General features: G+C 42.3%; 1 protein-coding gene across 6 annotated transcripts in view; it reads left to right on the plus strand.

Moving 5' to 3' along the window:
- LOC106607988 (girdin) overlaps nucleotides 1–26,205 on the plus strand; it is a 94,349-nt gene that overhangs the window by 12,259 nt on the left and 55,885 nt on the right. For all 6 annotated transcript variants that reach the window (XR_001329355.3, XM_014205542.3, XM_014205573.3 and 3 more), the window contains exon 4: nucleotides 25,803–25,872. Coding sequence is in view for 5 of the 6 variants with exons in the window: in XM_014205542.3 (XP_014061017.1) it covers nucleotides 25,803–25,872 (70 nt within the window). In the remaining variant the exon portion in view is untranslated. The remainder of the gene's footprint in view (nucleotides 1–25,802; nucleotides 25,873–26,205) is intronic.

Raw genomic sequence — 26,205 nt, forward strand, 5'->3', positions numbered from 1 at the left:
TTTGGGAACTGCGTATGCCTGATCCCCAAGTGATTTCTTTCATGGCCTTTGCATTTGAAACATGAGCAGATCAGTTTATTAGGGCATGTAGGCTACTTGTAGCTTGGGGCTAAATGCATCTACTCATGCAATCTCACATGCTAAGCCTAAATGTCCTGTTGATGTCAGATCTGTGCCGATAGCTGGTATATGCACATCATCGCCAGCAGTCTTTTGAAGGGTTGTCATTTGTAGGTTTATTTTTTTATTTGGCAGATGCAGTATAGATTGAGGCCGGAATTCAATTCATAGCGCAGCGCGCTGGACAGCTAACAATGCAGCTTTTAACCTCTTACATCTAGACGTTCCGCTAGCGGAACACCTGCTCCAATATCCAATGATGGGCGTGGCGCGAAATACAAATTCCTCTAAAATCCGAAAACTTCAATTTTTCAAACATATGACTATTTTACAGCATTTTAAAGACAAGACTCTCGTTAATCTAACCACACTGTCCGATTTCAAAAAGTCTTTACAGCGAAAGCAAAACATTAGATTATGTCAGCAGAGTACCCAGCCAGAAATAATCAGACACCCATTTTTCAAGCTAGCATATAATGTCACAAAAACCCAGAAGACAGCTAAATGCAGCACTAACCTTTGATCTTCATCAGATGACACACCTAGGACATTATGTTATACAATACATGCATGTTTTGTTCAATCAAGTTCATATTTATATCAAAAAACAGCTTTTTACATTAGCATGTGACGTTCAGAACTAGCATACCCCCCGCAAACTTCCGGGGAATTTACTAACAATTTACTAAATTACTCACGATAAACGTTCACAAAAAGCATAACAATTATTTTAAGAATTATAGATACAGAACTCCTCTATGCACTCGATATGTCCGATTTTAAAATAGCTTTTTGGTGAAAGCACATTTTGCAATATTCTAAGTACATAGCCCAGCCATCACGGGCTAGCTATTTAGACACCCGGCAAGTTTAGCCTTCACCAAAATCAGATTTACTATAAGAAAAATGTTATTACCTTTCCTGTTCTTCGTCAGACTTCTACTTCAATATCAAATGTTGGTTTGGTCCCAAATAATCCATCGTTATATCCAAATAGCGGTGTTTTGTTCGTGCGTTCTAGACACTATCCGAAATGGTAAATCAGGGTCACGCGCATGGCGCATTTCGTGTCCAAAAAAATCTAAATATTCCATTACCGTACTTCGAAGCATGTCAACCGCTGTTTAAAATAAATTTTTATGCAATTTATCTCATAAAAAAGCGATAATATTCCGACCGGGAATCTGCTTTTCGGTAAATAGAGGGAAAAACAGAAAGACCGGGGCGGCCAGTGCACGCGCCTAAGCCCTTTGTCCTCTGATAGACCACTTAGCAAAAGCGCTCGTGTGTTTCAGCCAGGGCTTTGAATTACGTCATTGAGCTTTTTCCCAGGCTCTGAGAGCCCATGGAAGCCGTAGGAAGTGTCACGTAACAGCAGAGATCCTTTGTAATGGATAGAGATGACAAAGAAGGCCAAGAAATGGTCAGACAGGGTACTTCCTGTACAGAATCTTCTTAGGTTTTGGCCTGCCAAATGAGTTCTGTTATACTCACAGACACCATTCAAACAGTTTTAGAAACTTTGGAGTGTTTTCTATCCAAAGTTAATAATTATATGCATATTCTAGTTTCTGGGCAGGAGTTATAATCAGATTAAATCGGGTACGTTTTTTATCCAGCCGTGAAAATACTGCCCCCTAGCCATAACAGGTTAATGGCCTTTTTCTCGACTTTCACAGATCACATTCACGGTAAAGGCCGGCATGTCGGCTCGATCAGAAATTAGCGCAGATCTAACGCGGATCAAACCAAGCCTTTATCTAGATTCTGCATTGCTGTGTAGCCAATGCCACCAAAGCTACACTGGAGCAAAGTATAATAGAGAATATCATCATGACCTATCTATATAAAAAGACATTGTGTCAGTGACCTTGCCGTGTTCAGAGAAATTATAATTGGATGAGTACTGCCCCTGTCTTAATATAGCATAATGAGAGGTTTTTAATTAATTAAAGCGTATTCCGCAGAAGAGCTTGGCGAGTGTTCTATTAAGCCTCGACCAAGGTTGATAATTGGTGCAGTCACCCCTCTGTGGCCTCCTCATATAAAGAACCCCCCCCCCCCCCCCGTTGAGCACCACCAGATCTCTAGCAGGCCTGGAGTCCCAGTTAACAGTAAAACTGCACCCTATAGCTACACCCTTATCCTAATCTGTTGAGAGGCTGGTGAAATTGGCGCTCTCTTGTCCCTTTGCGGCAGACATATTGTGAGCAATATGTTTGGAACATCGAATCGCAATGAAATCACAGGATCGAATCGCAATACGTGTGGAATCGTAATACATACCAGCAACAAAGTATCGTGATAATATTGTATCGTGAGGTCCCTGGCAATTCCCAGCCCCTGTTTCTACACACAGAGAGAGCGAGAGAGACCCACTTTTGCCTGCTGTATGGTTTTGGGTGAAAACTGCCACAACGGGTGCACCCTATAGATTGAAGATAAAATAAAGGGGGATGTCTGCCTGAGGACATCCCTGCGACAGAGTAAGAGATCTGTCACCATGACCTGCTTTAGTACAGAAATACGCCTATTTATTTAGCCAAGGATGACCTGAGATCGGTACTCTCGCACCTTGAGTTACACCACTGTTTCTATCTATAGTAAGTATTGTCATGACATTACAGTACAGCCACTCCAGCAGATGCACTTCTCCATAGCGACTTACACCGTAGTTGTCTTATTGAGCATGTGTAAAAGAACAGCACATTTCAAGATGAATTTAGATTAAAGTAGAAAGAAAAGAGCCTGATCTGTAGGAGAGACATGGGAAGTGTTGGTACCTGCCACCAGATGCTAGTCTCTGAGTGGTCGGGCAGGTTCCAGAGCCTACGGGAGGGCAGTGTGGGCCAAGGCTGTCCTAGTGGAGGTGCCTCTATCTTGGTCATTAGCAACAGCAGCAGCCCCAGGGGGCTATATTAAAACCACTCTAACTGATGGCTCTGGAAACAAAGGGAGGACAGGACTAAAGGCTATGTGCTCTCCTCCTTCACGTGTATGAAGTCTGTCGATCTGGCTGGGTCCTTCGGTTTCTCGTTTGGCCTCGCTAACAAGGGTCATTGACAGTCTGACTCGTGGGGGTCCTTTGATCAGTCGGTGGTACTACTGACTGTGACAGCTGGTATAATTACATGGATTTGTCATGTATCCAAATAAGCACTAAAGCTATGATATTTTGGTATGTGTACAGTAATTTACGGCCAGAGGATTTGATTCTGACCTACATTACAGCAGATCTGATATAACCAAGCACATGAGAGACCATATTTTATGCCACTATTCACACAGGGAGGTAGTCTGAAATCTTTGCGCTTAACTCATTAAATTTGAGAATAATGTATGTGAAAGTCCCACTTGTGCACGCTTATCTCAGCTCTGAATTGGACCTACAATCCTGTCTAAAGGTTTTCATTGTTTTCCAGCTTTTCTTGAAATCCTCAACAATAGGAGTGCTTTCCTTGTCTGTCACATGTGGTGAGAGACTGGTGTGTTACAGTGAGAAAGAGGAAACCTGCTGTGGCGCGGCTCGTTTCCATAGTGCTGCTTTCTGGAGCTGCTCCCGCTCTTTCCTCTCTCCCGCTCTTTCCTCTCTCCCGCTCTTTCCTCTCTCCCGCTCTTTCCTCTCTCCCGCTCTTTCCTCTCTCCCGCTCTTTCCTCTTCTCCTTCTGCTATCTGACCAGCTTAAGCCTGTCTACATATTCGTAATCACTTCACGTTTTGTACTGTACCGTAGCAGAGTTAAGTCTGCACTGCCTTTCCCAGAAGTGTGCATGCGTGAGACGCCCAGGGAAGATTCACCAGGCTGGGGAGAATAAACCCCATCGTCGTTGCTATGGCAGCCCACTGTGTGCAGAACGGTTGAGATTCAAGCATTGAGTTGATAAGCAAGCAAGCCACTATCCACCCCCTCCCCAACACACATGCACTCTCACGCTACTGCACACTTGCCCCCGTTTGAGAGGTGCCGGTAGTGGAACCTGGGGAGTTGGGGGTAGTGAGCTGCTTAGACAAACACAGCGGTCTCAGAGCAAACCTCTCCTTCCCTCCCTTCCTGGGGCTGGGGCTCTATACTGTTGGTGCCCAGCCCCAGTGAGGAAGGGAGGAGGGAGATCTGCATACGGCAGCAGAATACTGTATTAGGGAGAGGCTAGTATATCAGCAAGCATGGTTTGTCAGCAGAGCACACTGTCTCATAAGTATACTCCAGTCTATCAGGATGAAGAACACTGTCTAGTTGGCATAGTGTCAACAGGATCCACATACTGGCATAATGAGGGTTGTGGTTATTTTGAGCAACTGCATTTTAACACCTTGTGATCGCAAAAATGTTCTGTTTTGATGCATTGTGAGAACACGGTTTCGTCTCAGCACAGAACTGAAGGTGTAGCACTTCAGTAACACCTTATCTGATTGTAACGTGACCCAGTCTTGAAGAGCAATGAACTCTGAGCTGATCTATAATTCAGGAGTACACAGTGTGAAGAGGAAGTGTAAGCTAATCACAGCATACTGTAACTTTCTCTCTCTCTCCACACTGGCACATCTGCTTTACAGATTGACTATTTTCTCAAAATGAATATTAAGTTGCAGATGTGAGAAGTAAAACAAATCAGAAGACAGGCACGTACTGAGTGCTGTTTTTGTTGCTCTCCTGCCTGGCATCCTGCCATGGAGCGTGCCACTGGATGATGGAGGCTTTTCCATTTCAAAGAGGAGTATATATTCCTTCCACCACATGCTCAGTGTTTCCTCTATGCATTTAGCAGCAGCTCATCGCAACTGCTAAATTGTGGATGCCACTGCAAAAATAAAGAATAAAAAAAACTATGTTGAATTGTAGACGGGTTGGTTGTTTAGTAACAAAACCGGCACGTGGGCAACTGAGGCAAAACAGACAGGGTTGGCTTTGATTGTTGACATGTAAACTGTATTTAGTTTCCAAATGTTTTATTGAAAATCGGTGGTTAAAGTAAGGCGGTCCGGTACAGCGTCCTGGCAAAATAAATAGTGGGGTAAGCCGTACCGGTAAAACATGAGCCTATCACAATAATGAAAAAAGAGAAAGTCAACTGCAGGCTATTACACCACTATTTACCATCACTGCATCTCTGAGGCATGAAAGATGAGCGAATGGACTTGAAAACGGGTGGTAGGCCTATAGCTTACGCTCCAAAATGCGATGTGGTTCGACGAGAACACTGACATTTTGCCAAGGCAGAGATGAGTGGCCGACACTGAGGCGCACGGACAGCAGTGGAGCAATTAATTCTGTCGCCAAAATGGCATTACACTATTTGGTGTTTTGTGTAACCGATGTCTTTCCATTCACCACTGTTTGGAGGCTGGAAATATGTTGCGAGTGGATCAACGTGCGCGAGTAGCTTTAGAAAGGAGCCATTTTGAAGTGATTTTGATAATCAAAGAAAAACATGACTGGATGTGTTTATGCCACATATATGCAGTTAACTTGTTTTTCAACCACTCCGCAAATTTCTTGTTAACAAACTATAGTTTTGGCAAGTCGGTTAGGACATCTACATTGTGCATGACGCAAGTAATTTTCCCAACAATAGTTTACAGACAGATTATTTCACTTATAATTCACTGTATCACAATTTCAGTGGGTCAGAAGTTTACATACACTAAGTTGACTGTGCCTTTAAACAGCTTGGAAAATTACAGAAAATGATGTCATGGCTTTAGAAGCTTCTGATTGACTCAAATGATGTCAATTAGCCTATTGGTGTACCTGTGGATGTATTTCAAGGCCTACCATCAAACTCAGTGCCTCTTTGACATCATGGGAAAATCAAAAGAAATCAGCCAAGACCTCAGGGAAAAAAAAAATTGTAGACTTCCACAAGTCTGGTTCATCCTTGGGAGCAATTTCCAAATGCCTGAAGGTACCACATTTATCTCTACAAACAATAGTTCGCAAGTATAAACACCATGGGACCACGCAGCCGTCATACCGCACAGGAAGGAGATGCGTTCCGTCTCCTAGAGATGAACGTACTTTTGTGCGAGAAGTTCAAATCAATCCCAGAACAGCAAAGGACCTTGTGAAGATGCTGGAGGAAATAACAGGTACAAAAGTATCTATATCCATAGTAAAACGAGTCCTATATCGCTCAACAAGGAAGAAGCCACTGCTCCAAAACCGCCATAAAAAAAGGGAAGCTTGCAAGCCAAAGAACACCATCCCAACCTTGAAGCACGGGGGAGGCTGTATCATGTTGTGGGGGTGCTTTGCTGCAGGAGGGACTGGTGCACTTCACAAAATAGATGGCATCATGAGGCAGGAAAATTATGTGGATATATTGAAGCAACATCTCAAGACATCAGTGAGGAAGTTAAATCTTGGTCGCAAATGGGTCTTCCAAATGGACCTTCCAAATGGACAATGACCCCAAGCATACTTCCAAAGTTGTGGCAAAATGGCTTAAGGACAATAAAGTCAAGGTATTGGAGGGGCCATCACAAAGCCTTGACCTCAATCCTATAAACAAATTGTGGGCAGAACTGAAAAAGCTTGTGCGAGCAAGGAGGCCTACAAACCTGACAGTTACACAAGCTCTGTCAGGAGGAATGGGCCAAAATTCACCCAACTTATTATGGGAAGCTTGTGGAAGGCTACCTGAAACGTTTGACCCAAGTAAAACAATTTAAAGGCAATGCTACCAAATACTTGAGTGTATGTGAACTTCTGACCCACTGGGAATGTGATGAAAGAAATACAAGCTGAAATAAATCATTCTCTCTACTGTTATTCTGACATTTCACATTCTTAAAATAAAGTGGTGATCCTAACTGACCTAAGACAGGGAATTTTTACTAGGATTAAATGTCAGGAATTGTGAAACTGAGTTTAAATGCATTTGGCCAAGGTGTATGTAAACTTCGGCTGTTTTTTTTTTATTATTTCAAATGAACCTTTTTTATTTAACTAGGCAAGTTGGGTTAAGAATACATTTTTATTTACAATGATGGCTTACACCGGCCAAACCCGGACGATGCTGGTCCAATTTTGCGCCTCCCTATAGGACTCCCAATTACGGGAGTGACAGCCTGGATTCGAACCAGGGTGTCTGTAGTGACGCCTGTAGCACTACGATGCGCCACTCGGGAGCCCCAATAAAAGATAATACATTTTAAAAGTTAAATGACAAATCTTTGACTAAAGATGCTTTTGAATTAATAGGGATTATCAATCTAGGATTAGGCAGCTTCCTGGAGCGGCAATTTGACAAGAGCTCAACTGACCAAAACGCACCTCCAACAACACCTCACATCTTCTCTCACTCAGTGGCATGAAGGCTATTTTGGTGTGCTGATGCCACCCCATGATAAGCAATGCCCACTTTGCCAAAAGTAGTGCTGCAAAATATTTATCTTGTCCATGCCCAGCGTACCTCTCCAGGGTGCTGTTGGAGAAACGCAGCGCTGCGGCTGTCCACCAATGCTCCATCAAATTAATTTAACATAAATTAGGCCTATGTAGCCTACTGTAGAAAGAGTAGTAGCCTATGTGTTTTTTTCTGTAGACTGGAGCCCAAATGTATTGCAATGTCATGAGATGGACACTTTTTAAATCATTAACTTATTAGGAGAGAGTGCGGTCAACAAGAATTGCAAGCTAGCAGACATCAGCTATGGAGCGGCTGAGGCATAATCAGAGGTGGACAGCAAATGGTGCTGAAAGTAATTTTTTAATTTGACTAAACTAATGACAAAAGGGCTTTGTCGGAGCCCATTTATTTCAATCCATCTAAGAATAATAATTTTTATAAGCCCTTCAAAGTTGCTTTTAACCTTATAGAAGCAGAAAGGGGGCATTAACCAGACAGACTGTGTGTTTCTCAGTTCACTATGTAACAATTCACTGCCTCCCTCTTCACAAGTTCTGTGCCAGGAACACCAGCCTTTTGACAGGTTCAGGCTTCAAAGTTTCCCTCTGGCATGTGACCACATTGCCCCCATTGCTAAATGCTCTCTGAGGGCTTGTGGCAGGGATGCATAAGTATTTCTTTGTCAGACAACTCACTTGTGGGAAGTTGGATGCGTGAACTCGCCACCACTCCAAAGGATCAGCCTCACTGTCTGCTGCCATCAGAGTGTAGCTGTCCAGCTCCTGCTCCATGACTGACTGGTCTCTGGGTTCTTAAGGCAGGTGCACTACTGGTTTTCTGAAAGATGCTCCCAAGGCTCTTGGACTTCTTTGCTGATTGTGGAGCAGTGGCAGCTTCTTTCTCACTCTGGTCTTCTTCAAGAGAAGTCTCCCAGGGCTGTGTTCCCTACCAGGAGGGCTTCTGTCTCAGAGGCAGCTCTCACCTCTACCAGCTTCTCAGTGGTCATGTAGGTGGTCTTGAACCTTGGGTGCAGAAAGGTAGCCATGGTGAGGCTCATCTGTTTCAGGGTTGGCGCATTTGTCATTCAGATAATTGAGGACATTCATAATCTCTTGGGTCAGTTTGGCTTCGCCCTCATTTGATTTCAGAACCTCCATCTTGAACAAATAGAGGATCGGCTTCAGATAGGACACACTAATGTATGTCTCTCCTGACAGGGCAGGGCTGCAGTGATAGGCTCAAAAGACATCAATGTCTTGCCCGGAGGGTGCAAGGTGCTGTATTTCTTTTGCCTGCTGCCAGGACTTGTGTGATGGCCTTTTCCTGCACCAGGACTCTTTCCATCATCTGCAGTTGAGATCCCCACTTTGTCAGGGATTCCGTGATGAGTTTGTGGAGGGGCAGGCTCTGTTTACCCTGTGCACTTGTCAGGGCCTTCTGCTTCTTCTAACTTTAGGAAAATGTGCTGACCACTTTCTTGCACACTTCAGTGGCACGGGAAACCTGAGGTTCATTTTGAACACTCCTCTCTGAAAAATAAAAAGTTGGAAAAGAATGACATGAATCACAGTTATTCAATAGAAATAACATTGCATCTGCTATAATTACAGCAATTTACAGCATGGACACTGGACATGATTACAAATGTAATCCATTTACAACTGTTGTGATTAAGAGAGCTATGTTGCGTTATTATTGAAAGAAAGAGGATAGATGCATATATTGAAACCGTAGGCAACTGTATAAATTATAATTAAGTCTTGTAATGTTTGGATATTGCACAAGTAAACAAATTACAAATATTATAGATTTGCGTAGCTGTGTATATATTCGACGTAACATATAAGAAGGATCAGACAGTGTAGTCAGCTATAACTTTAAACAGAACTTAACTATAGTTCCTCATTTTTTCTTTGTTATTTTTAAGTTATGTAATTGTTCTACCTAGCTCTGTGTTTTGGACATTTTGAAACTTACCAATAGCAATGTATAGCCTGTATCCGGAATTCCCTGGGCTTGTCTGTTTTTTCAGCTCCAATGCTTTGACCATGTTCGATCCACTGTCTGTAGTCCTACATACTTGACGCAACTCTTTCAGGCCCCAGGATGAAAGTGCCTCCCTCAGCCAAGCTGCAATTATTTCTACGGTTTGATCATCTGGGAAATAAGAGGTTTGAAGGAATTGGCTTTGCAGCTTCCAGTTGTCGTCAATGTAATGAATCGTGAGGCTAATGTATGGCTCTGTGGTTCGGCTTGATCATAAGTCGGTAGTGGTAAAGAAGAATGCAGCGTTAGGGATTTCATTGTCAGGACAGCGTTGCCATTCTGTGTAGAGTTCTGGCAGACATGTTTTGTGAAGCTCGGGATCTTGTATCTTGGGTCTAGCGTTCAAATCAACTTTCTTTCTTTCCATGTCTTTCGCTATGTGATACGTAACTGCATTTGTTATCTCATTCCACTTCTTGCTCTTCTTGTCATAGGGAGTACCACTAACGAATGATGCCTTCAGTTATAGCTGAGTGCAGGTCTGGCTTGAAGATGTCTTGAGACTTGCTCCAGGGGTTTGTTGCACACATTCCGCTAGATTTTTCATATACGCGCTAGAGGTTGACCGATAATGATTTTTCAACGCTGATACCGATTATTGGAGGACCCAAAAAAAGCCGATATTGTATTTAAAAAATATATTTTTTATATATATATTTGTAATGACATTTACAACAATACTGAATGAACACTTTTATTTTAACTTAATATAATACATAAAATCAATTTAGTCTCATAATGAAACATGTTCAATTTGGTTTAAATAATGCAAAAACAGTGGAGAAGAAAGTAAAAATGCAATATGTGCCAGGTAAAAAAGCTAACGTTTAAGTTCCTTGCTCAGAACATCTGAAAGCTTGTGGTTCAATATTCCCAGTTAAGAAGTTTTAGGTTGTAGTTATTATAGGAATTATGACGCGTCGACTATTTCTCTCTCTATCATTTGTATTTCATATACCTTTTGACTATTGGATGTTCTAATAGGCACTTTAGTATTGCCAGCCTAATCTCAGGGGTTGATAGGCTTGAAGTCATAAACAGCGCTGTGGTTCAAGCATTGCTAAGAGCTGCTGGCAAACGCAGTAAAGTTTCAATGCTTACTAGCTTGCTGCTGCCTACCACCTCTCAGTCAAACTGCTATATCAAATCAAAGACTTAATTATAATAAACACAGAAATACGAGCCTTTGGTAATTTTAATATGGTAAAATCCGGAAACTATCATTTCGAAAACAAAACATTTATTCTTTCAGTGAAATACGGAACCATTCCGTATTTTATCGAACGGGTGGCAACCCTAAGTCTAAATATTTCTGTTACGTTGCACAACCTTCAATGTTATGTCATAATTATGTACAATTCTGGCAAATTAGTTCGCAACAAGCCAGGCGGCCCAAAATGTTGCATAAACCCTGACTCTGCGTGCAATGAACGCAAGAGAAGTGGCCCAATTTCCCTAGTTAATATTGCCTGCTAACATGAATTTCTTAACTAAATATGCAGGTTTTTAAAAAATATATACTTGTGTATTGATTTTAAGAAAGGCATTGATGTTTATGGTTAGGTTCATTCGTGCAACGATGGTGCTTTTTTTTGCGAATGCGCTTTTGCTAAATCATCACCCGTTTGAAGTAGGCTGTGATTCGATGATAAATTAACAGGCACCGCATTGATTATATGCAACGCAGGACAAGCTAGTTAACTTCACATGGTTGATGATATTACTAGGTTAACTAGTGATTGTGAAGATTTTTTATTATTTTATAAGATAAGTTTAATGCTAGTTAGCAACTTACACGAGTGCAGCAAGGAGCCAAGGTAACAGGTGGTCAGCCTGCCACGCAGTCTCCTCGCGGATTGCAATATAATTGGCGTCCAAAAATGCCAATTACCGATTGTTATGAAAACTTTAAATCGGCCATGCCGATTTTTTTTTTTTGAATATTTTTTTTACCTTTTTTTAAAAAACTTTTTTTCTTTTTTTTAAATCGGTCGACCTCTAATTCGCACACACATTCAGGGTTTTCAGTTAGTGAAAAAGATTGCTAGTGTTTCCACCTCTGGCTAGCACAATGCGTTGACACAACTTGCTCAATACTGTTGGTCAGTTATCTTAAAGCCAAACCAGTTCCAAATGACAGATGCCCCCTTTTTATTTATTTATTTCTAACCAATTCTTCATCGTCCTGCAAATCAACCTCAACAGTGTTATTTTCCGTGTCTTCAGTCATCCTCAATGCTTGCTAACACGTTTGCGCTTGATTTTCAGACACTTTTGCTAACGAAAGGAGTTTACTTCACTAAATGTTTGCTTACTCTGCAGTTGCGCATGCTTGTTTGTATACTTTGATTGGTAGGCAGATTGCGCGTAACGTCCATGCTTCTAGTTTTTTTCGTTGCTAAAAAAGGCTATGTTTTTAGTAAAAGAGAAACAATTTGAACTAGCCCAACAGGCCATTACACTCGCCTGAAATTTTGAATGAAATAACGGCTTATTTTATTAATTCATCATGACATGCACGACATGGCAAAATCCATATCATGGCACAATGTCATACCGGTATTCACACAATAGATGTGACGCTGATGCTTATGGGGATATGTTATTTGTCTGTACATTCTGAAGCTGTGACGCTGCCTTCAATTTTGAGGAGACAAAAAATGGACCTATTCTGTCCCTATTAATTGAGCTTTTAGGGAAGCACTTCTCTTGGGTTAAGCTACGGATGAGTAGCCCGGAGTTGAAGCTTACAAGTTTCTGCATCAGATGAGCTGCCTCTGTCTGGGTGGATCGGTAACTTTTTTTGAAAGTGTCCTGTTTAGATTCGTTCTGATGTATAATATTATTGAATTATTTGCGAAACGGTTGCGTTTTGCATTGCAAACAAGACACTTTAGATAGGCATTATTACCATATTTCTCCAATGTCAATTTCGCTGTCTATTCTTCCCTGAAACTTATATTTTCATTATCCACCTTTTTGAGACATATTTTCTCTTGATTGCAAGCTGTTTTTCCCCAATCAACGCACCAAGAAATATAATTAAAAAAACACAACTTTAATAAACATTGGCGATTTTTAGCAGTGTAATCAGATTGAAAGTATTAGGATATGTTATTGACATTGAACTGATTTTATATAGCCTACTAACCAGATGTGTTAATTGTTTAATTTGTAGCATAGGCCTATGAATTGAGCTGCTATGTTCTGTTCTGCCGACTTAGCTGAGAAAATATGGTCCCAAGTACAAACCATAACAAATTACAGCTTCCAGTCACATCGATGTGCACGTAACATTTGTGACATTGTTAGCCAACCCGTCTAGATATCTGCCCCCCCGCTAGACCCCAGTCACATGGTGCAGCACAGCTCCCAGAAAAACAGCTTTCAAACGATTTCGTAGCTAAGGTAAAAACGCTAATTGTGCTCATAGATTATGCATGTGTGAGAACTACACATTGAGACATCCAGCCAAAAGTGGGAGGTTTAAAAAATATTTCATATGCATGTCTTTAGAGCATGTCTTTAATATGCTAACCTTGTTTTAGCATCGACTCATTCAGCCTTTTAATTTAGCAATTAGTCCTATGCTGCTTGTTTTGCTTTGCCTAATCAAGCATCCATAATGAAACATCATGGAGTTTATCGTTCATTGGCCAATCTGTGCACCTCCCACTGCTCTATTTAGAATCCAAACCCCCACTTCAAGCATTTATGGGGGATTTAAAGAGTGAGATTTCATAAACCAAACAAAGGAATACACTTGAGATTGTTTTTAGCCTGGATCTGAGGGTTTCCATGCCCAGTGTTTTCTCTCTTTGCAATAGCAGATAGTTCAGCTTCTTAACCCAAATAGAAAGAGGTGACAGAGAGCAAATAAGGTTGGTGGACTGGGTAACGTACACTCAGGCTTTTGACTCAGTGCCTGACAGTGCTTCAGTATGTGATTTCATTGCAAACATGTGCCTGTTGTAAGGGACAAGTGTGTGTGTGTGTGTGTGTGTGTGTGTGTGTGTGTGTGTGTGTGTGTCGGCAGGTGAGGCAGCAGCTAGAAGGGACGTGTGTTTGGTGGAGAGAAAGGGTGTTTGTATTTATTCCTCTTTGGGTTTAGTCGCACCAGAGATGGCTGCAGTTTTACGAGCTCCTAACCAATTGTTCTGTGTTTTTGTAGCATTATTTGTAACTTTTGTACATAATGTTTCTGTCTCTTATGATCAAAAAGAGCTTCTGGATATCAGAATACCTCATACTGGACAAAGTTTTTTATTTATTTATATATTAAAAAAAATGTACGAGTCCTACGCAAAGGATTTACTTAAGACACCGGACAAGTCCCAAATCCCCATCATTCGCATGAAGAAGAGACAGAGATGTAGGTCGGGGTGCCTGGTAATTAATCAGACGGCGAGTGGATAACCCGCATCTGCCATCAGTCTTATTAGCCAATGTGCAATTATTGGATAATAAACTGCATGCGCTCCGATCAAGACTATCCTACCAACAGGACATTTAAACTAGTATCTTATGTTTCACTGAGACGTGGCTGAACGACAACATGGATAACATACAGCTGGCTGGGTTTTCCGTGCATCAGCAAAATAGAACCGCTGCCTCCGATAAGACAAGGGGTGGTGGTCTGTGTCTATTTGTCAATAACAGCTGGTGCACAAAATCTAATATTATTGATGTCTCAAGGTTTTGCTCGCCTATCTCATGATAAGCTGTAAACCACACTATTTACCATGAGTTTTCATCATACATATTTTTCGTAAGCTGTCTATTTACCACCACAAACCGATGCTGGCACTAAGACCCAACTCAACGAGCTGTATAAAACCATAAGCAAACAACAAAATGCCTATCCAAATGTGGCGGTCCTAGTGGCCAGGGACTTTAATACAGGGAAACTTAAATCTGTTTTACCTTATTTCTACCAGCATGTTACATGTGCAACCAGAGGGGAAAACAACCTTAACCTCTTACATCTAGACGTTCCGCTAGCGGAACACCTGCTCCAATATCCAATGATAGGCGTGGCGCGAATTACAAATTCCTCAAAAATACAAAAACTTCAATTTTTCAAACATATGACTATTTTACAGCATTTTATAGACAAGACTCTCCTTTATCTAACCACACTGACCGATTTCAAAAAGGCTTTACAGCGAAAGCAAAACATTAGATTATGTCAGCAGAGTACCCAGCCAGAAATAATCAGACACCCATTTTTCAAGCTAGCCTGTTAGGGCTAGGGGGCAGCATTTGCACGTCTGGATAAAAAAAATGTACCCGATTTAATCTGGTTACTAATCCTACCCAGTAACTAGAATATGCATATACTTATTATATATGGATAGAAAACACTCTAAAGTTTCTAAAACTGTTTGAATGGTGTCTGTGAGTATAACAGAACTCATTTGGCAGGCAAAACCCTGAGACATTTTCTGACAGGAAGTGGATACCTGATGTGTTGTATTGACTTTAAACCTATCCCATTGAAAAACACAGGGGCTTAGGAATATTTTGGCACTTCCTATTGCTTCCACTAGATGTCACCAGCCTTTACAAAGTGTTTTGAGTCTTCTGGAGGGAGATCTGACCGAACAAGAGCCATGGAACGATGATGTCCCATTAGACACCTGGCGCGCGAGTTCATGTTGGGTACCCTCGTTCCAATACGTTATAAAAGAGTATGCATTCGTCCACCTTGAATATTATTCATGTTCTGGTTAAAAAAGGCCCTAATGATTTATGCTATACAACGTTTGACATGTTTGAACGAACGGAAATATATTTTTTCCCCTCGTTCATGACGAGAAGTCCGGCTGGCTTAGATCATGTGCTAACTCGACGGAGATTTTTGGACATAAATGATGAGCTTTTTTGAACAAAACTACATTCGTTATGGACCTGTGATACCTGGAAGTGACATCTGATGAAGAGAATCAAAGGTAATGGATTATTTACATAGTATTTTCGATTTTAGATCTCCCCAACATGACGTCTAGTCTGTATCGCAACGCGTATTTTTCTGGGCGCAGTGCTCAGATTATTGCAAAGTGTGATTTCCCAGTAAGGTTATTTTTAAATCTGGCAAGTTGATTGCGTTCAAGAGATGTAAATCTATAATTCTTTAAATGACAATATAATATTTTACCAATGTTTTCTCATTTTAATTATTTAATTTGTGACGCTGACTTGACTGCCGGTTATTGGAGGGAAACGATTTCCTCAACATCAATGCCATAGTAAAACGCTGTTTTTGGATATAAATATGAACTTGATAGAACTAAAAATGCATGCATTGTCTAACATAATGTCCTAGGAGTGTCATCTGATGGAGATTGTAAAAGGTTAGTGCATCATTTTAGCTGGTTTTATGGTTTTGGTGACCCTGTCTTTGACTTGACAAAACATTACACACAACTCTTGTAAATGTACTGTCCTAACATACTCTAAATTTATGCTTTCGCCGTAAAACCTTTTTGAAATCGTAAAACGTGGTTAGATTAAGGAGATGTTTATCTTTCAAATGGTGTAAAATAGTTGTATTTTTGAAAAATTTGAATTTTGACATTTATTTGGATTCAAATTTGCCGCTCTTGAAATGCACCTGCTGTTGATGGAGTGCACCACGGGTGGCACGCTAGCGTCCCACCTAGCCCATAGAGGCTAGCATATAATGTCACAAAAAACAAAACCACAGCTAAATGCAGCACTAACCTTTTGATGATCTTCATCAGAAGACACACCTAGGACATTATGTTATACAATACATGCATGTTTTGTTCAATCAAGTTCATATTTATATCAAAAAACAGCTTTTTACATTAGCATGTGACGTTCAGAACTAGCATACCCCCCGCAAACCTCCGGTGAATTTACTAAAATACTCACGATAAACATTCACAAAAAACATAATTATTTTAAGAATTATAGATACAGAACTCCTTTGTGCAATCGAGGTGTCCGATTTTAAAATAGCTTTTCGGTGAAAGCACATTTTGCAATATTCTGAGTAGATAGCCCAGCCATCACGGCTAGCTATTTAGACACCCAGCAAGTTTAGCCCTGACCAAACTCCGATTTACTATTAGAAAAGTTTGATTACCTTTGGTGTTCTTCGTCAGAATGCACTCCCAGGACTGCTACTTCAATAACAAATGTTGGTTTGGTTCAAAATAATCCATTGTTATATCCAAATAGCGGCGTTTTGTTCGTGCGTTCAAGACACTATCCGAAGTGTAAATAAGGGTCACGAGCACGACGCATTTCGTGACAAAAGATTTCTAAATATTCCATTACCGTACTTCGAAGCATGTCAACCGCTGTTTAAAATCAATTTTTATGCAATTTTTCGCGTAAAAAAGCGATAATATTCCGACCGGGAAAGTGTGTATACGTACAAAGAGGGAGAGAAAATAAAAGCATGGGATCCCCTCGTGCACGAGCCTGAGTCTCACAGTACTGTGACCAGCCACTATCCAAACGCGCTACTTTTTTTCAGCCAGAGCCTGCAAAGCCACGATTCAGCTTTTTGCCGCCTTCTGAGAGCCCATGGGAGCCGTAGGAAGTGTCACGTAACAGCAGAGATCCCCTGTAATGGATAGAGATAATCAAGAAGGGCAAGAAATGGTCAGACAGGGCACTTCCTGCATGGAATCTTCTCAGGTTTTGGCCTGCCAAATGAGTTCTGTTATACTCACAGACACCATTCAAACAGTTTTAGAAACTTTGGAGTGTTTTCTATCCAAAGCTAATCATTATATGCATATTCTAGTTTCTACGCAGGAGTAATAATCAGATTAAATCGGGTACGTTTTTTATCCGGCCGTGAAAATACTGCCCCCCAGCCATAACAGGTTAACTCCACACACAGAGATGTGTACAAAGCTCTCCCTTGCCTCTCCCTTGCCCTCTCCCTTGCCCTCCATCTCCCTTGCCCTCCACATCTGACCATAACGCTATCCTCCTGATTCCTGCTTACAAGCTAAAACTAAAGCAGGAAGCACCAGTGACTCGCTCAGTATGGAAGTGGTCAGATGACGCAGATGCTAAGCTACAGGACTGTTTTGCTAGCATAGACTGGAATATGTTCCGGGATTCTTCTGATGATATGGTGTACTTCTCAATGTCAGTCACAGGCTTAATCAATAAGTGCATCGATGACGTTGTCCCCACAGTCACCGTACGTACATGCCCCAACCAGAAGCCATGGATTACAGGCAACATCTGCACTGAGCTAAACGGTAGAGCTGCTGCTTTCAAGGAGCCTGACTCTAACCCGGACGCTTGTAAGAAATCCCGCTATTCTCTCCAACAAACCATCAAACGGGCAAGCGTTAACACAGGACTATGCTTGAATCCTACTACACCGGCTCCGACTCTCATCGGATGTGGCAGGGCTTGCAAACCATTACGGATTACAAAGGGAAGCACAACCGCGAGCTGCCAAGTGACACGAGCCTAATAGACGAGCTAAATTACTTCTATGCTCGCTTCGAGGTAAGCAACACTGAAGCCTGCATGAGAGGACTAGCTGTTCTGGAAGAATGTGTGGTCACGCTCTCCGTAGCCGATGTGAGTAAGACCTTTAAACAGGTCAACATTCACAAAGCCACAGGGCCAGACTGATTACCAGGACGTGTACTCCGAGCATGCGTTGACCAACTGACTGGTGTCTTCGCTGACATTTTCAACCTGTCCTTGACCGAGGCAGTATTATACCAACATTTTCAAGCAGGCCACCGTAGTCCCTGTGCCCAAGAACACCAAGGTAATCTGCCTAAATGACTACTGACCTGTAGCACTCACATTTGTAGTCATGAAGTGCTTTGAAAGGCTGGTCATGGCTCACATCAACTCCATTGTCCCAAAAACCTAGACCCACTCCAATTTGCATACCGCCCCAACAGATCCACAGATGACGCAATCTCGATTACACTCCACACTGCCCTTTCCCACTTGGACAAAAGGAACACCTACATGAGAATTAGAGGTGAAACGGTTCACAAAACTCATGGTACGATACGGTACAGTGTTGTCACGGTTCGGTATGGTTTCATTACATCGACAAAATAAATGCCTGAGAAATGTAATTTGTATTTACATTTTCCATTTATTATAATAGTAAACATGGGTAGCTTGAATTCCCAGGAGCATATGGAAACAAAGGGACTACAAAAAACAGCAGTGGCTGCCGTATAACATGAAATGAAATTTTAAACAGAACTTCAACGAGTGCATAGTCCAGCAGCAAATATCAAAATGAAGTCACATAGCAGTGCATTAAACAAATTAGGACTACTTGAGACTGGTTACTTAATCTGAAAAATTAAAACATTTTTTCAAGTTTTTCTTTAAGAAGATTTGCAATGAGCACAGATCGGCTTGCTGTGACAATGTCAGCCGCTGTGGAGAATACCCTCTCGCTAGGGACAGAGGTCCCAGGCACAGCCAGGTAGCGCCTTGCTAACATGACGGTATATTAACTCCTTGGTCTTCCACCATGTAAGTGGATCAGCATCCAGGGGATACAGTCCACTTCCCTGTCTGAGGTCACCTCCTCCTCTATGACCTTGACCTTTGACTTGGTTCCCTGCTCCTGGGGAGTGAACAACTCCCCAAAAAGCCCAGCTATGGCAGACGTTTTTTCTGGAGGAGAACCCCTGTCGTCTGCCGTCTCTGGAGAGGGGTTGGCTCCTGTGGTATCTGTGGCTTGACCCTGCAGAATTAAATTACGTAAATCACGATCTCTGAAGTGGCTTAAAGATATGATTTGTTGTTTGAAATGTATATTAGACACTTAATACTTTAATTGTTAAATCACTAATAAAATAAATGTCACATTAACTAAATAAATACAATACCTGTTGTATATTGGTCACAATCTCTGCTGTGAGTTCATTGAAGACTCTCAGACGAGCAGCAGCATCCAGGTGCCGCAGGGACTTGAACCGGGGGTCCAAAGCGGTGCTCTTGTGTAAGAAATCTTGGACACCAGGCTCAGCATATCTGGGCTCCAGGTTAACTCTGATAGCAGTCTTGACATCCCTTACTGCGGGTTCATCTTCATCAGATGCCACCGTTGATTTCAGGATCATTGTTTTCATAGGCAGGACCATGGAAACTGATGGAATGCTCTCAGTGCATGTCAGTGTTGTGACTGTTTTGAGAGGTTTGCACACTTTGATAACTTCCTCTGCTAGCCTTATGTCATTTTTAGACAGTCACAGTATTTTTGACATTCTTCCTCACAGCTTGACACTGCAACTTTCTGCTCAAAGTATCTGTCAACCATGGCTTGAATTCCATCCAGTAGGGACATCTTGGATTCGTTTGTGGTTTGGCAACTCCAGCATCTCTTGTTTTGTCTTGAAAACATGTTGTGCTTTTATGAAAGAAGGATACCGCCTTCCTGATCTTTGCTAGGAGGTGAGAGATTGGATTCACTGACATTCCTTTTTGAGATGCTATATTAAGGATGCTTTGCTCACATTTATATCTGTGGCCCAAATCCCAGCTAGTGCAACTGCATTTACAATATTTCTAGTGTTGTTAGTGGTCACAGAAATCGTTACATTATCCCTCTCCAACTTCCAGAAGGCAACTACTACCCTTAGCTCTTCCCCCAAGTTTACACTGGTGTGACTACTCTCAAGGGGACGTGTTTGAAGGACATGGCTTTGTATCTCCCACTCTGCCGAAATGAAATGAGCCGTTACAGTAAGGTAGCTCTAGAAGTCCAACTGTCTGTTAGAGCAACAGACCACGTATCTGGCAACCCGCTCTCAAGTTGTCATTTTGTATGAGGGACGTATTCATTTCTGGGCAAAATATGTACAGGAAGGTATAGTGAAGTGTGGCTCGACCACTTTAAACATGTTTCTGAACCACGCATTCTCTACCACAGAGAAGGGTGTCATATCTGCCGCTATGAATTTTGCTATCGGTGCGTTGATTTCTTTAGCCCTACCGGAGTCAGCCGCATATTGTTGCCTGAAGGCTGTGGGGAGAAGTGGCTGCCGTTTCGTTTTTTTTTTCTCGCCTAGTCTCACCGATTGACACTTTGGGGTGATGTCGGCCCAAATGAGTAGTCATGTTACTCGTATTGCCACTCGAATAGGCTATCGGCAATGAACAGAGCCTACCTGTTGTAGAAGTTTTATCCACCACTCGTTGGCAATCCCTCGTTATAGTTTACAGGGAAACCAAAATGTTCCCAGACGGTAGACCTGAATGATACTGGGCCGTCTTCTAGTTTTGGCTCGCCAATGTTTGCCATGTTACTCCTTTGCATTTAGCTAACTGCTAATTCCTTCATAGGCTAATTGCTGCTACGATGGTCTCTCAGCTCTGTTCTCGCTGGAGTCTAATAACTAGTGAGCGGAGCGGCAGACCACTATAAACAACTTCATTACTATGTGGATATTTTTCCCATGTTAATTTGTACGCCGTTGGTTTATGCAACAACAAAAAAAGACGATAAATGTTTTACATTAATCATATATTATATCTAGTATTGTTCGGTCTGTACCGAACTGTGGACCCTGTGCCGAACAGTTCAATGCGAATACACGTACCTTTTCACCCCTAGTGAGAATGCTATTCAAGGACTACAGCTCAGCGTTCAACACCGTAGTGCCCACAAAACTCATCACTAAGCTAAGGACCCTGGGACTAAACACCTCCCTCTGCAACAGAATCCTGGACTTCGGGATGGGCCACCCCAAGGTGGTAAGGGTAGGTAATGACACATCTGCCCCTCAGGGGTGTGTGCTCAGTCCCCTCCTGTAATCCCTTTTCACCCACTACTGTATGGCCAAGCACGACTCCAACACCATCATTAAGTTTGCCGACGAAACACCGGTGGTAGGCCTGATCATCGACAACGATGAAACAGCCTATTGGGAGGAGGTCAGAGATCTGGCAGTGTGGTGCCAGGATAACAACCTCTCCCTCAACATGATCAAGACAAAGGAGATGATCGTGGACTACAGGAAAAGGAGGACCGAGCACACCCCTATTCTCATCAAAGGGGCTGTAGTGGAACAGGTTGAGTGCTTCAAGTTCCTTGGTGTCCACATCACCATCGAGCTGTCATGGTCTAAACACACCAAGACAGTTGTGAAGAGGGCACAACAATGCCTATTCAATGCCTACTCAGGAGACTGAAAAGATTTGGCATGTGTCCTCAGATCCTCAAGTTCTACAGCTGCACCATCGAGAGCATCCTGACTGGTTGCATCACCGCCTGGTAAGGCAACTGCTCAGCCTCCAACCGCAAGGCACTTCAGAGGGTAGTGTGTACGGCCCAGTACATCACTGGTGCCAAGCTTCCTGCCATCCAGGACCTCTATACCAGGCGGTGTCAAGGCCCTAAAAATTGTCAGACTCCAGCCACCCTAGTCAGACTTCTCTCTGCTACCGCAAGGCAAGCAGTACCGGAGCACCAAGTCTAGGTCCAAGAGGCTTCTTAACAGCTTCTACCCCCAAGCCATGAGACTCCTGAACAGCTAACCAAATGGCTACACAGACTATTTGCGTTGACTGTCATTTTATTGTTGCGCTATAATTATTTTTCAATTTTTTTTATTTATGTGTATTTATTTGTTTACTTCAGTTTATTTAGTAAATACTTAACACGTATTAGTAAGCATTTCATTGTATTCACCGCATGTGACAAATAACATTTATTTGATAGTTATCCAAGGCCATAGTTGTTGTATTGGGATCTGACTCAGCGGTCAGCACCTTATGCCACGAAATGATTGTGGTGGGATAGCGTTTGATGGCAAATCACATGTTATTTCATTCAATCTATTCTATTCTGGAAGCATGGAAAAAAATGTGAAGGTACTCCCTTCCTGTGGTGTTAGCCATATAATCATCCATCCACCCTTCACCAGCATAGCAGCAGTACAGGGTGGAGCAGCAGCTTGACACACAAAACCATGGCAACCATGTCAAATTCTCACTTTGTAACCCCTGGAAACGAATGACCTTGAGCCCTTCCGTCCCCTGGCGCTTGTTAGTGTGACCGGCATCTACCACACGTCTGGGGTTAGGGGTGCTGTGGATAGGGAGAGTGTGTCTGATGGTTGAAGCATCAGTATTTTGTCCATTCTTGTCTGTTTATTCTCATGCCGTGTTATACACATCATATAGGGCTACAACTGTAAATCTCGCTCAAAAGACGAGCCTATTAATGACCAGATGTGACCAATGGACAAAATCATTTCCACCTTGGGCCTCCCGAGTGGCGCAGTGCTAGAGGCATCTCTACAGATCCGGGTTCGATCCCGGAATGTGTCGCAGCCGGGAGGCGGCGCACAGCTGGCCCAGCGTCGTCTGGGTTAGGGGATGGTTTGGCCGGCTGGGATGTCCTTGTTCCATCTCGCTCTAGCACTGTTCTTGCCTTGAATGCCGAGAGTGTGCAAAGCTGTCATCAAGGGAAGGGGTGACTATTTGAAGAATCTCTAATATATAAAATATATTTTGATTTGTTTAACACTGTTTGGTTACTACATGATTCCATATGTTTTATTTCATAGTTTTGTCTAAACTATTATTCTACAATATAAAAAATTAAGAAATACCCTGGATTGAGTAGGTCTCCAAACTTTTTTTTGTGTGTGTGTGTACAGTTGAAGTTAGGCCAAAATTCACCCAACTTATTGTGGGAAGCTTGTGGAAGGCTACCCAAAACATTTGACCCAAGTTAAACAATTTAAAGGCAATGCTACCAAATATTGAGTGTATGTAAACTTCTGACCCACTGGGAATGTGATGAAAGAAATAAAAGCTGAAATAAATCATCCTCTCTACTATTATTCTGACATTTCACATTCTTAAAATAAAGTGGTGATCCTAACTGACTTAAGACGGGGAATTTTTACTAGGATTGAATGTCAGGAATTGTGAAACTGACTTTAAATGTATTTGGCCAAGGTGTATGTAAACTTCCGACTTGAACTGGAAATATTGGATATTTTGTATGTATGTAAAATATCTATATCTCACACACACAGATATGCAGTCTCTTTCTCTCGCTTGCTCTTCCGGTCAAAAGTTTTAAAACACCTACTCATTCAATAATTTATTTTATTTTTGCTCGCTGGACAAATGACAAGGTCAGGCCATCGCCCCACATACTTTAATGGTTACTTTGGGTTGGAGTTCTTTGGCTCAAGTCCCAACATAGGCTTTAATTACAATTAATTATGCTTACACCGTAAGCAAGGTCATTATCAAAGGTTATTTTCCCAACGGCGGCCAGTCAGCCTGGCAGTCTGTTAGAGGTTACACAGGCCCTAGAACAGCACTGCCCACTCGTCTCATTCCAGTCCCACCAGTTCAATAGACTTCTTCACTACTGAATCAAGAGTTAGCTGTTGAATGGAAGGTCTCCCTCATTTAGTGAGTACTTGGCTTTTTACATAATAGATGAAGACGTGTGTGTGTGTGTGTGTGTGTGTGTGTGTGTGGACAGAGGTGTTATGCCCATAGGGGGCACAGGGGCACGTGCCTGCTCGGATTTAAAAAAAAAACTTTGTTGTTTCTCTGTAATACTACTAGCCACCTAGCTAAAGCCAACTTTATAACATTGCTACCTCGGATAGGTTCCCAACCTCAACTAGTTAGCAAGAAGCCTTTTCAGGCTATCAATCAAGTTTGAGTAACTAGCATGTCTATCTTAGCTGGCATGCCAGCTGGCAAGGTTTGTGGACTTAACTAAATGTACTGAATAAGACTCACATTTAAAAAATATATTTTACCCAGATTTTAGCAGAGATGGAGAAGCATATTTAGTTTATTTAAAAAAAGAACCGCTAGTCCGGAGGATTCAGACTGCGAGGGCTACATGCGGACTCTGACGGAGAGCATTGCAGTGTGGTCTGCATTTTTCAGGCTGTGTTTGGGAGCAGGCGATCAGATGCAAATTGTCCCGCTCCTTAAAGGTAGGCTATAAAATGTATCTCAAGAGAAAGTGCAAGTGTCCACTCTGCTCTCTTCAAACTACATCTAGCCTATTGGTTGATATAGCCCAGTAATACCTACCGATAGCCTAATATAATGGGCCCAGTGAGAATCTCTGGTAATTTAACCTATTTCTTAGGTTATTTTTGTGCATTTAGATATTGACTATAAGGTGCAATGTTGCTGCGACCATGGCTGGCAAGTGAGCTTTGTCGTCACATACGTCTAAAATAACATAGCGAGACTACGGTTGGGTTCCAGACAATTTCTTGCGTTGGCGGGTGGGAGTCGGACACAGACAGCAGGTGTGGGCAGGGGCAGTATGAAAAGCTGCAGGCGGGAGCGAGATGAATAAATCAGTGTAAACCCACACAGACCTCTAATACAGAAAGCTGAAGAGGTATGCTTAGATATGCAGAATATTTTACATCGAATTTAAGCATAATGGTTATGGCTCTCGATTGCAGCAACAGGGTTTCGGGTGTTTGAAAAATGCTAAATTCTCCGACTTCGGGAATGGCAGTCTTGTTCTCCAAGACCCCCCCCCCAGCCATCCTCACGTACTTTGTGCCCCCTCAGATTGTTGGGGTACATGTCACCCCTATGGGTGGAGAATCGACCAGTCGGCATGACTGGCTACCTGTCAGAGTACCAGCAGCAGCATGGTGATGTGTAGTACTGAACTAGGAGGAGCAGGAGATGAGTGGCTTTAGTTGTCTAGTCAGCTGACGACAGCTTTTGCGCTGATAGTGTGGCGTGTGTGTGTTTGCACTCCCATGTGCTCATTTTCACATGTATCTGATATTTGTATGTGAGCTTTAAGTGTGGGCATCCTGTTTTCGTGATGGACATATGAACACCTGTGTCGTGAAGGGGGATTTGAGATTTACAACCTACAGAAGACCAAGGTCACCGTCACATGACCGCCAAGAGCACAGTCGGCACATCGACACAGGACGGGTGACATCATCAAACGATGCTATATGAGACTTCTGCTTTGTCCATTGTTGGACAAATTGATACTCTTTTATATAACATCCCCATTGGGCTTCCCTCTGCCTGTACGGTCTCTGTACACGGCCTGCCTGACACTCTCTAGCCTATAGCTATCACGTTGTGTGTGGGGGGGGGGGGGGATTCATACATGATTCTGCAGTGATCCTTTAAAGATTCCTTCGCCATGCAGTCACTACTCATTCTGATGTTCAGTGAAAACAATATGTACACTTGTCAGGATGTATAAAATCCTGTGAACATCTGTAATAACTAATACTGTAATAATAAGTATTTGATGTTTTGTTCTTCCAGGAGACCCTCCAGCAGCTGGTGGCGATGCCTCTCCCTAACGTGCTGGTGCTGGGCAGGAACCCTCTCAGTGGTACGTCCTTCATCTGACTGCCCTGCCAACAATACACACTGTTACACACTGTTACGTTTCATGGCTGATCAGTGTATAATACACTCTGTTACACTGGGATATAATGTGCTTTTTGAACCTTTTATAACTTCATTATTATGCAACGTACATGTAGGTTGTTTGCATTTCACATTCCCTTTTTATCTTGAAATCAGTTTTCCTTGTGTCAAACCCTTGTGCGTAGATTTGATTTCCCCCAGCTAGAATTAGTCTTGGTTCTCTTCATGGTACAATATTGGCTGGTGAAATAAAATGAAGATCAAACCAGCCATTGATTGTATTGTCAAAATACTG

This window comes from Salmo salar, chromosome 01, assembly GCF_965601325.2.
Source record: "Salmo salar chromosome 01, fSalSal1, whole genome shotgun sequence".
Lineage (NCBI taxonomy): Eukaryota > Metazoa > Chordata > Actinopteri > Salmoniformes > Salmonidae > Salmo > Salmo salar.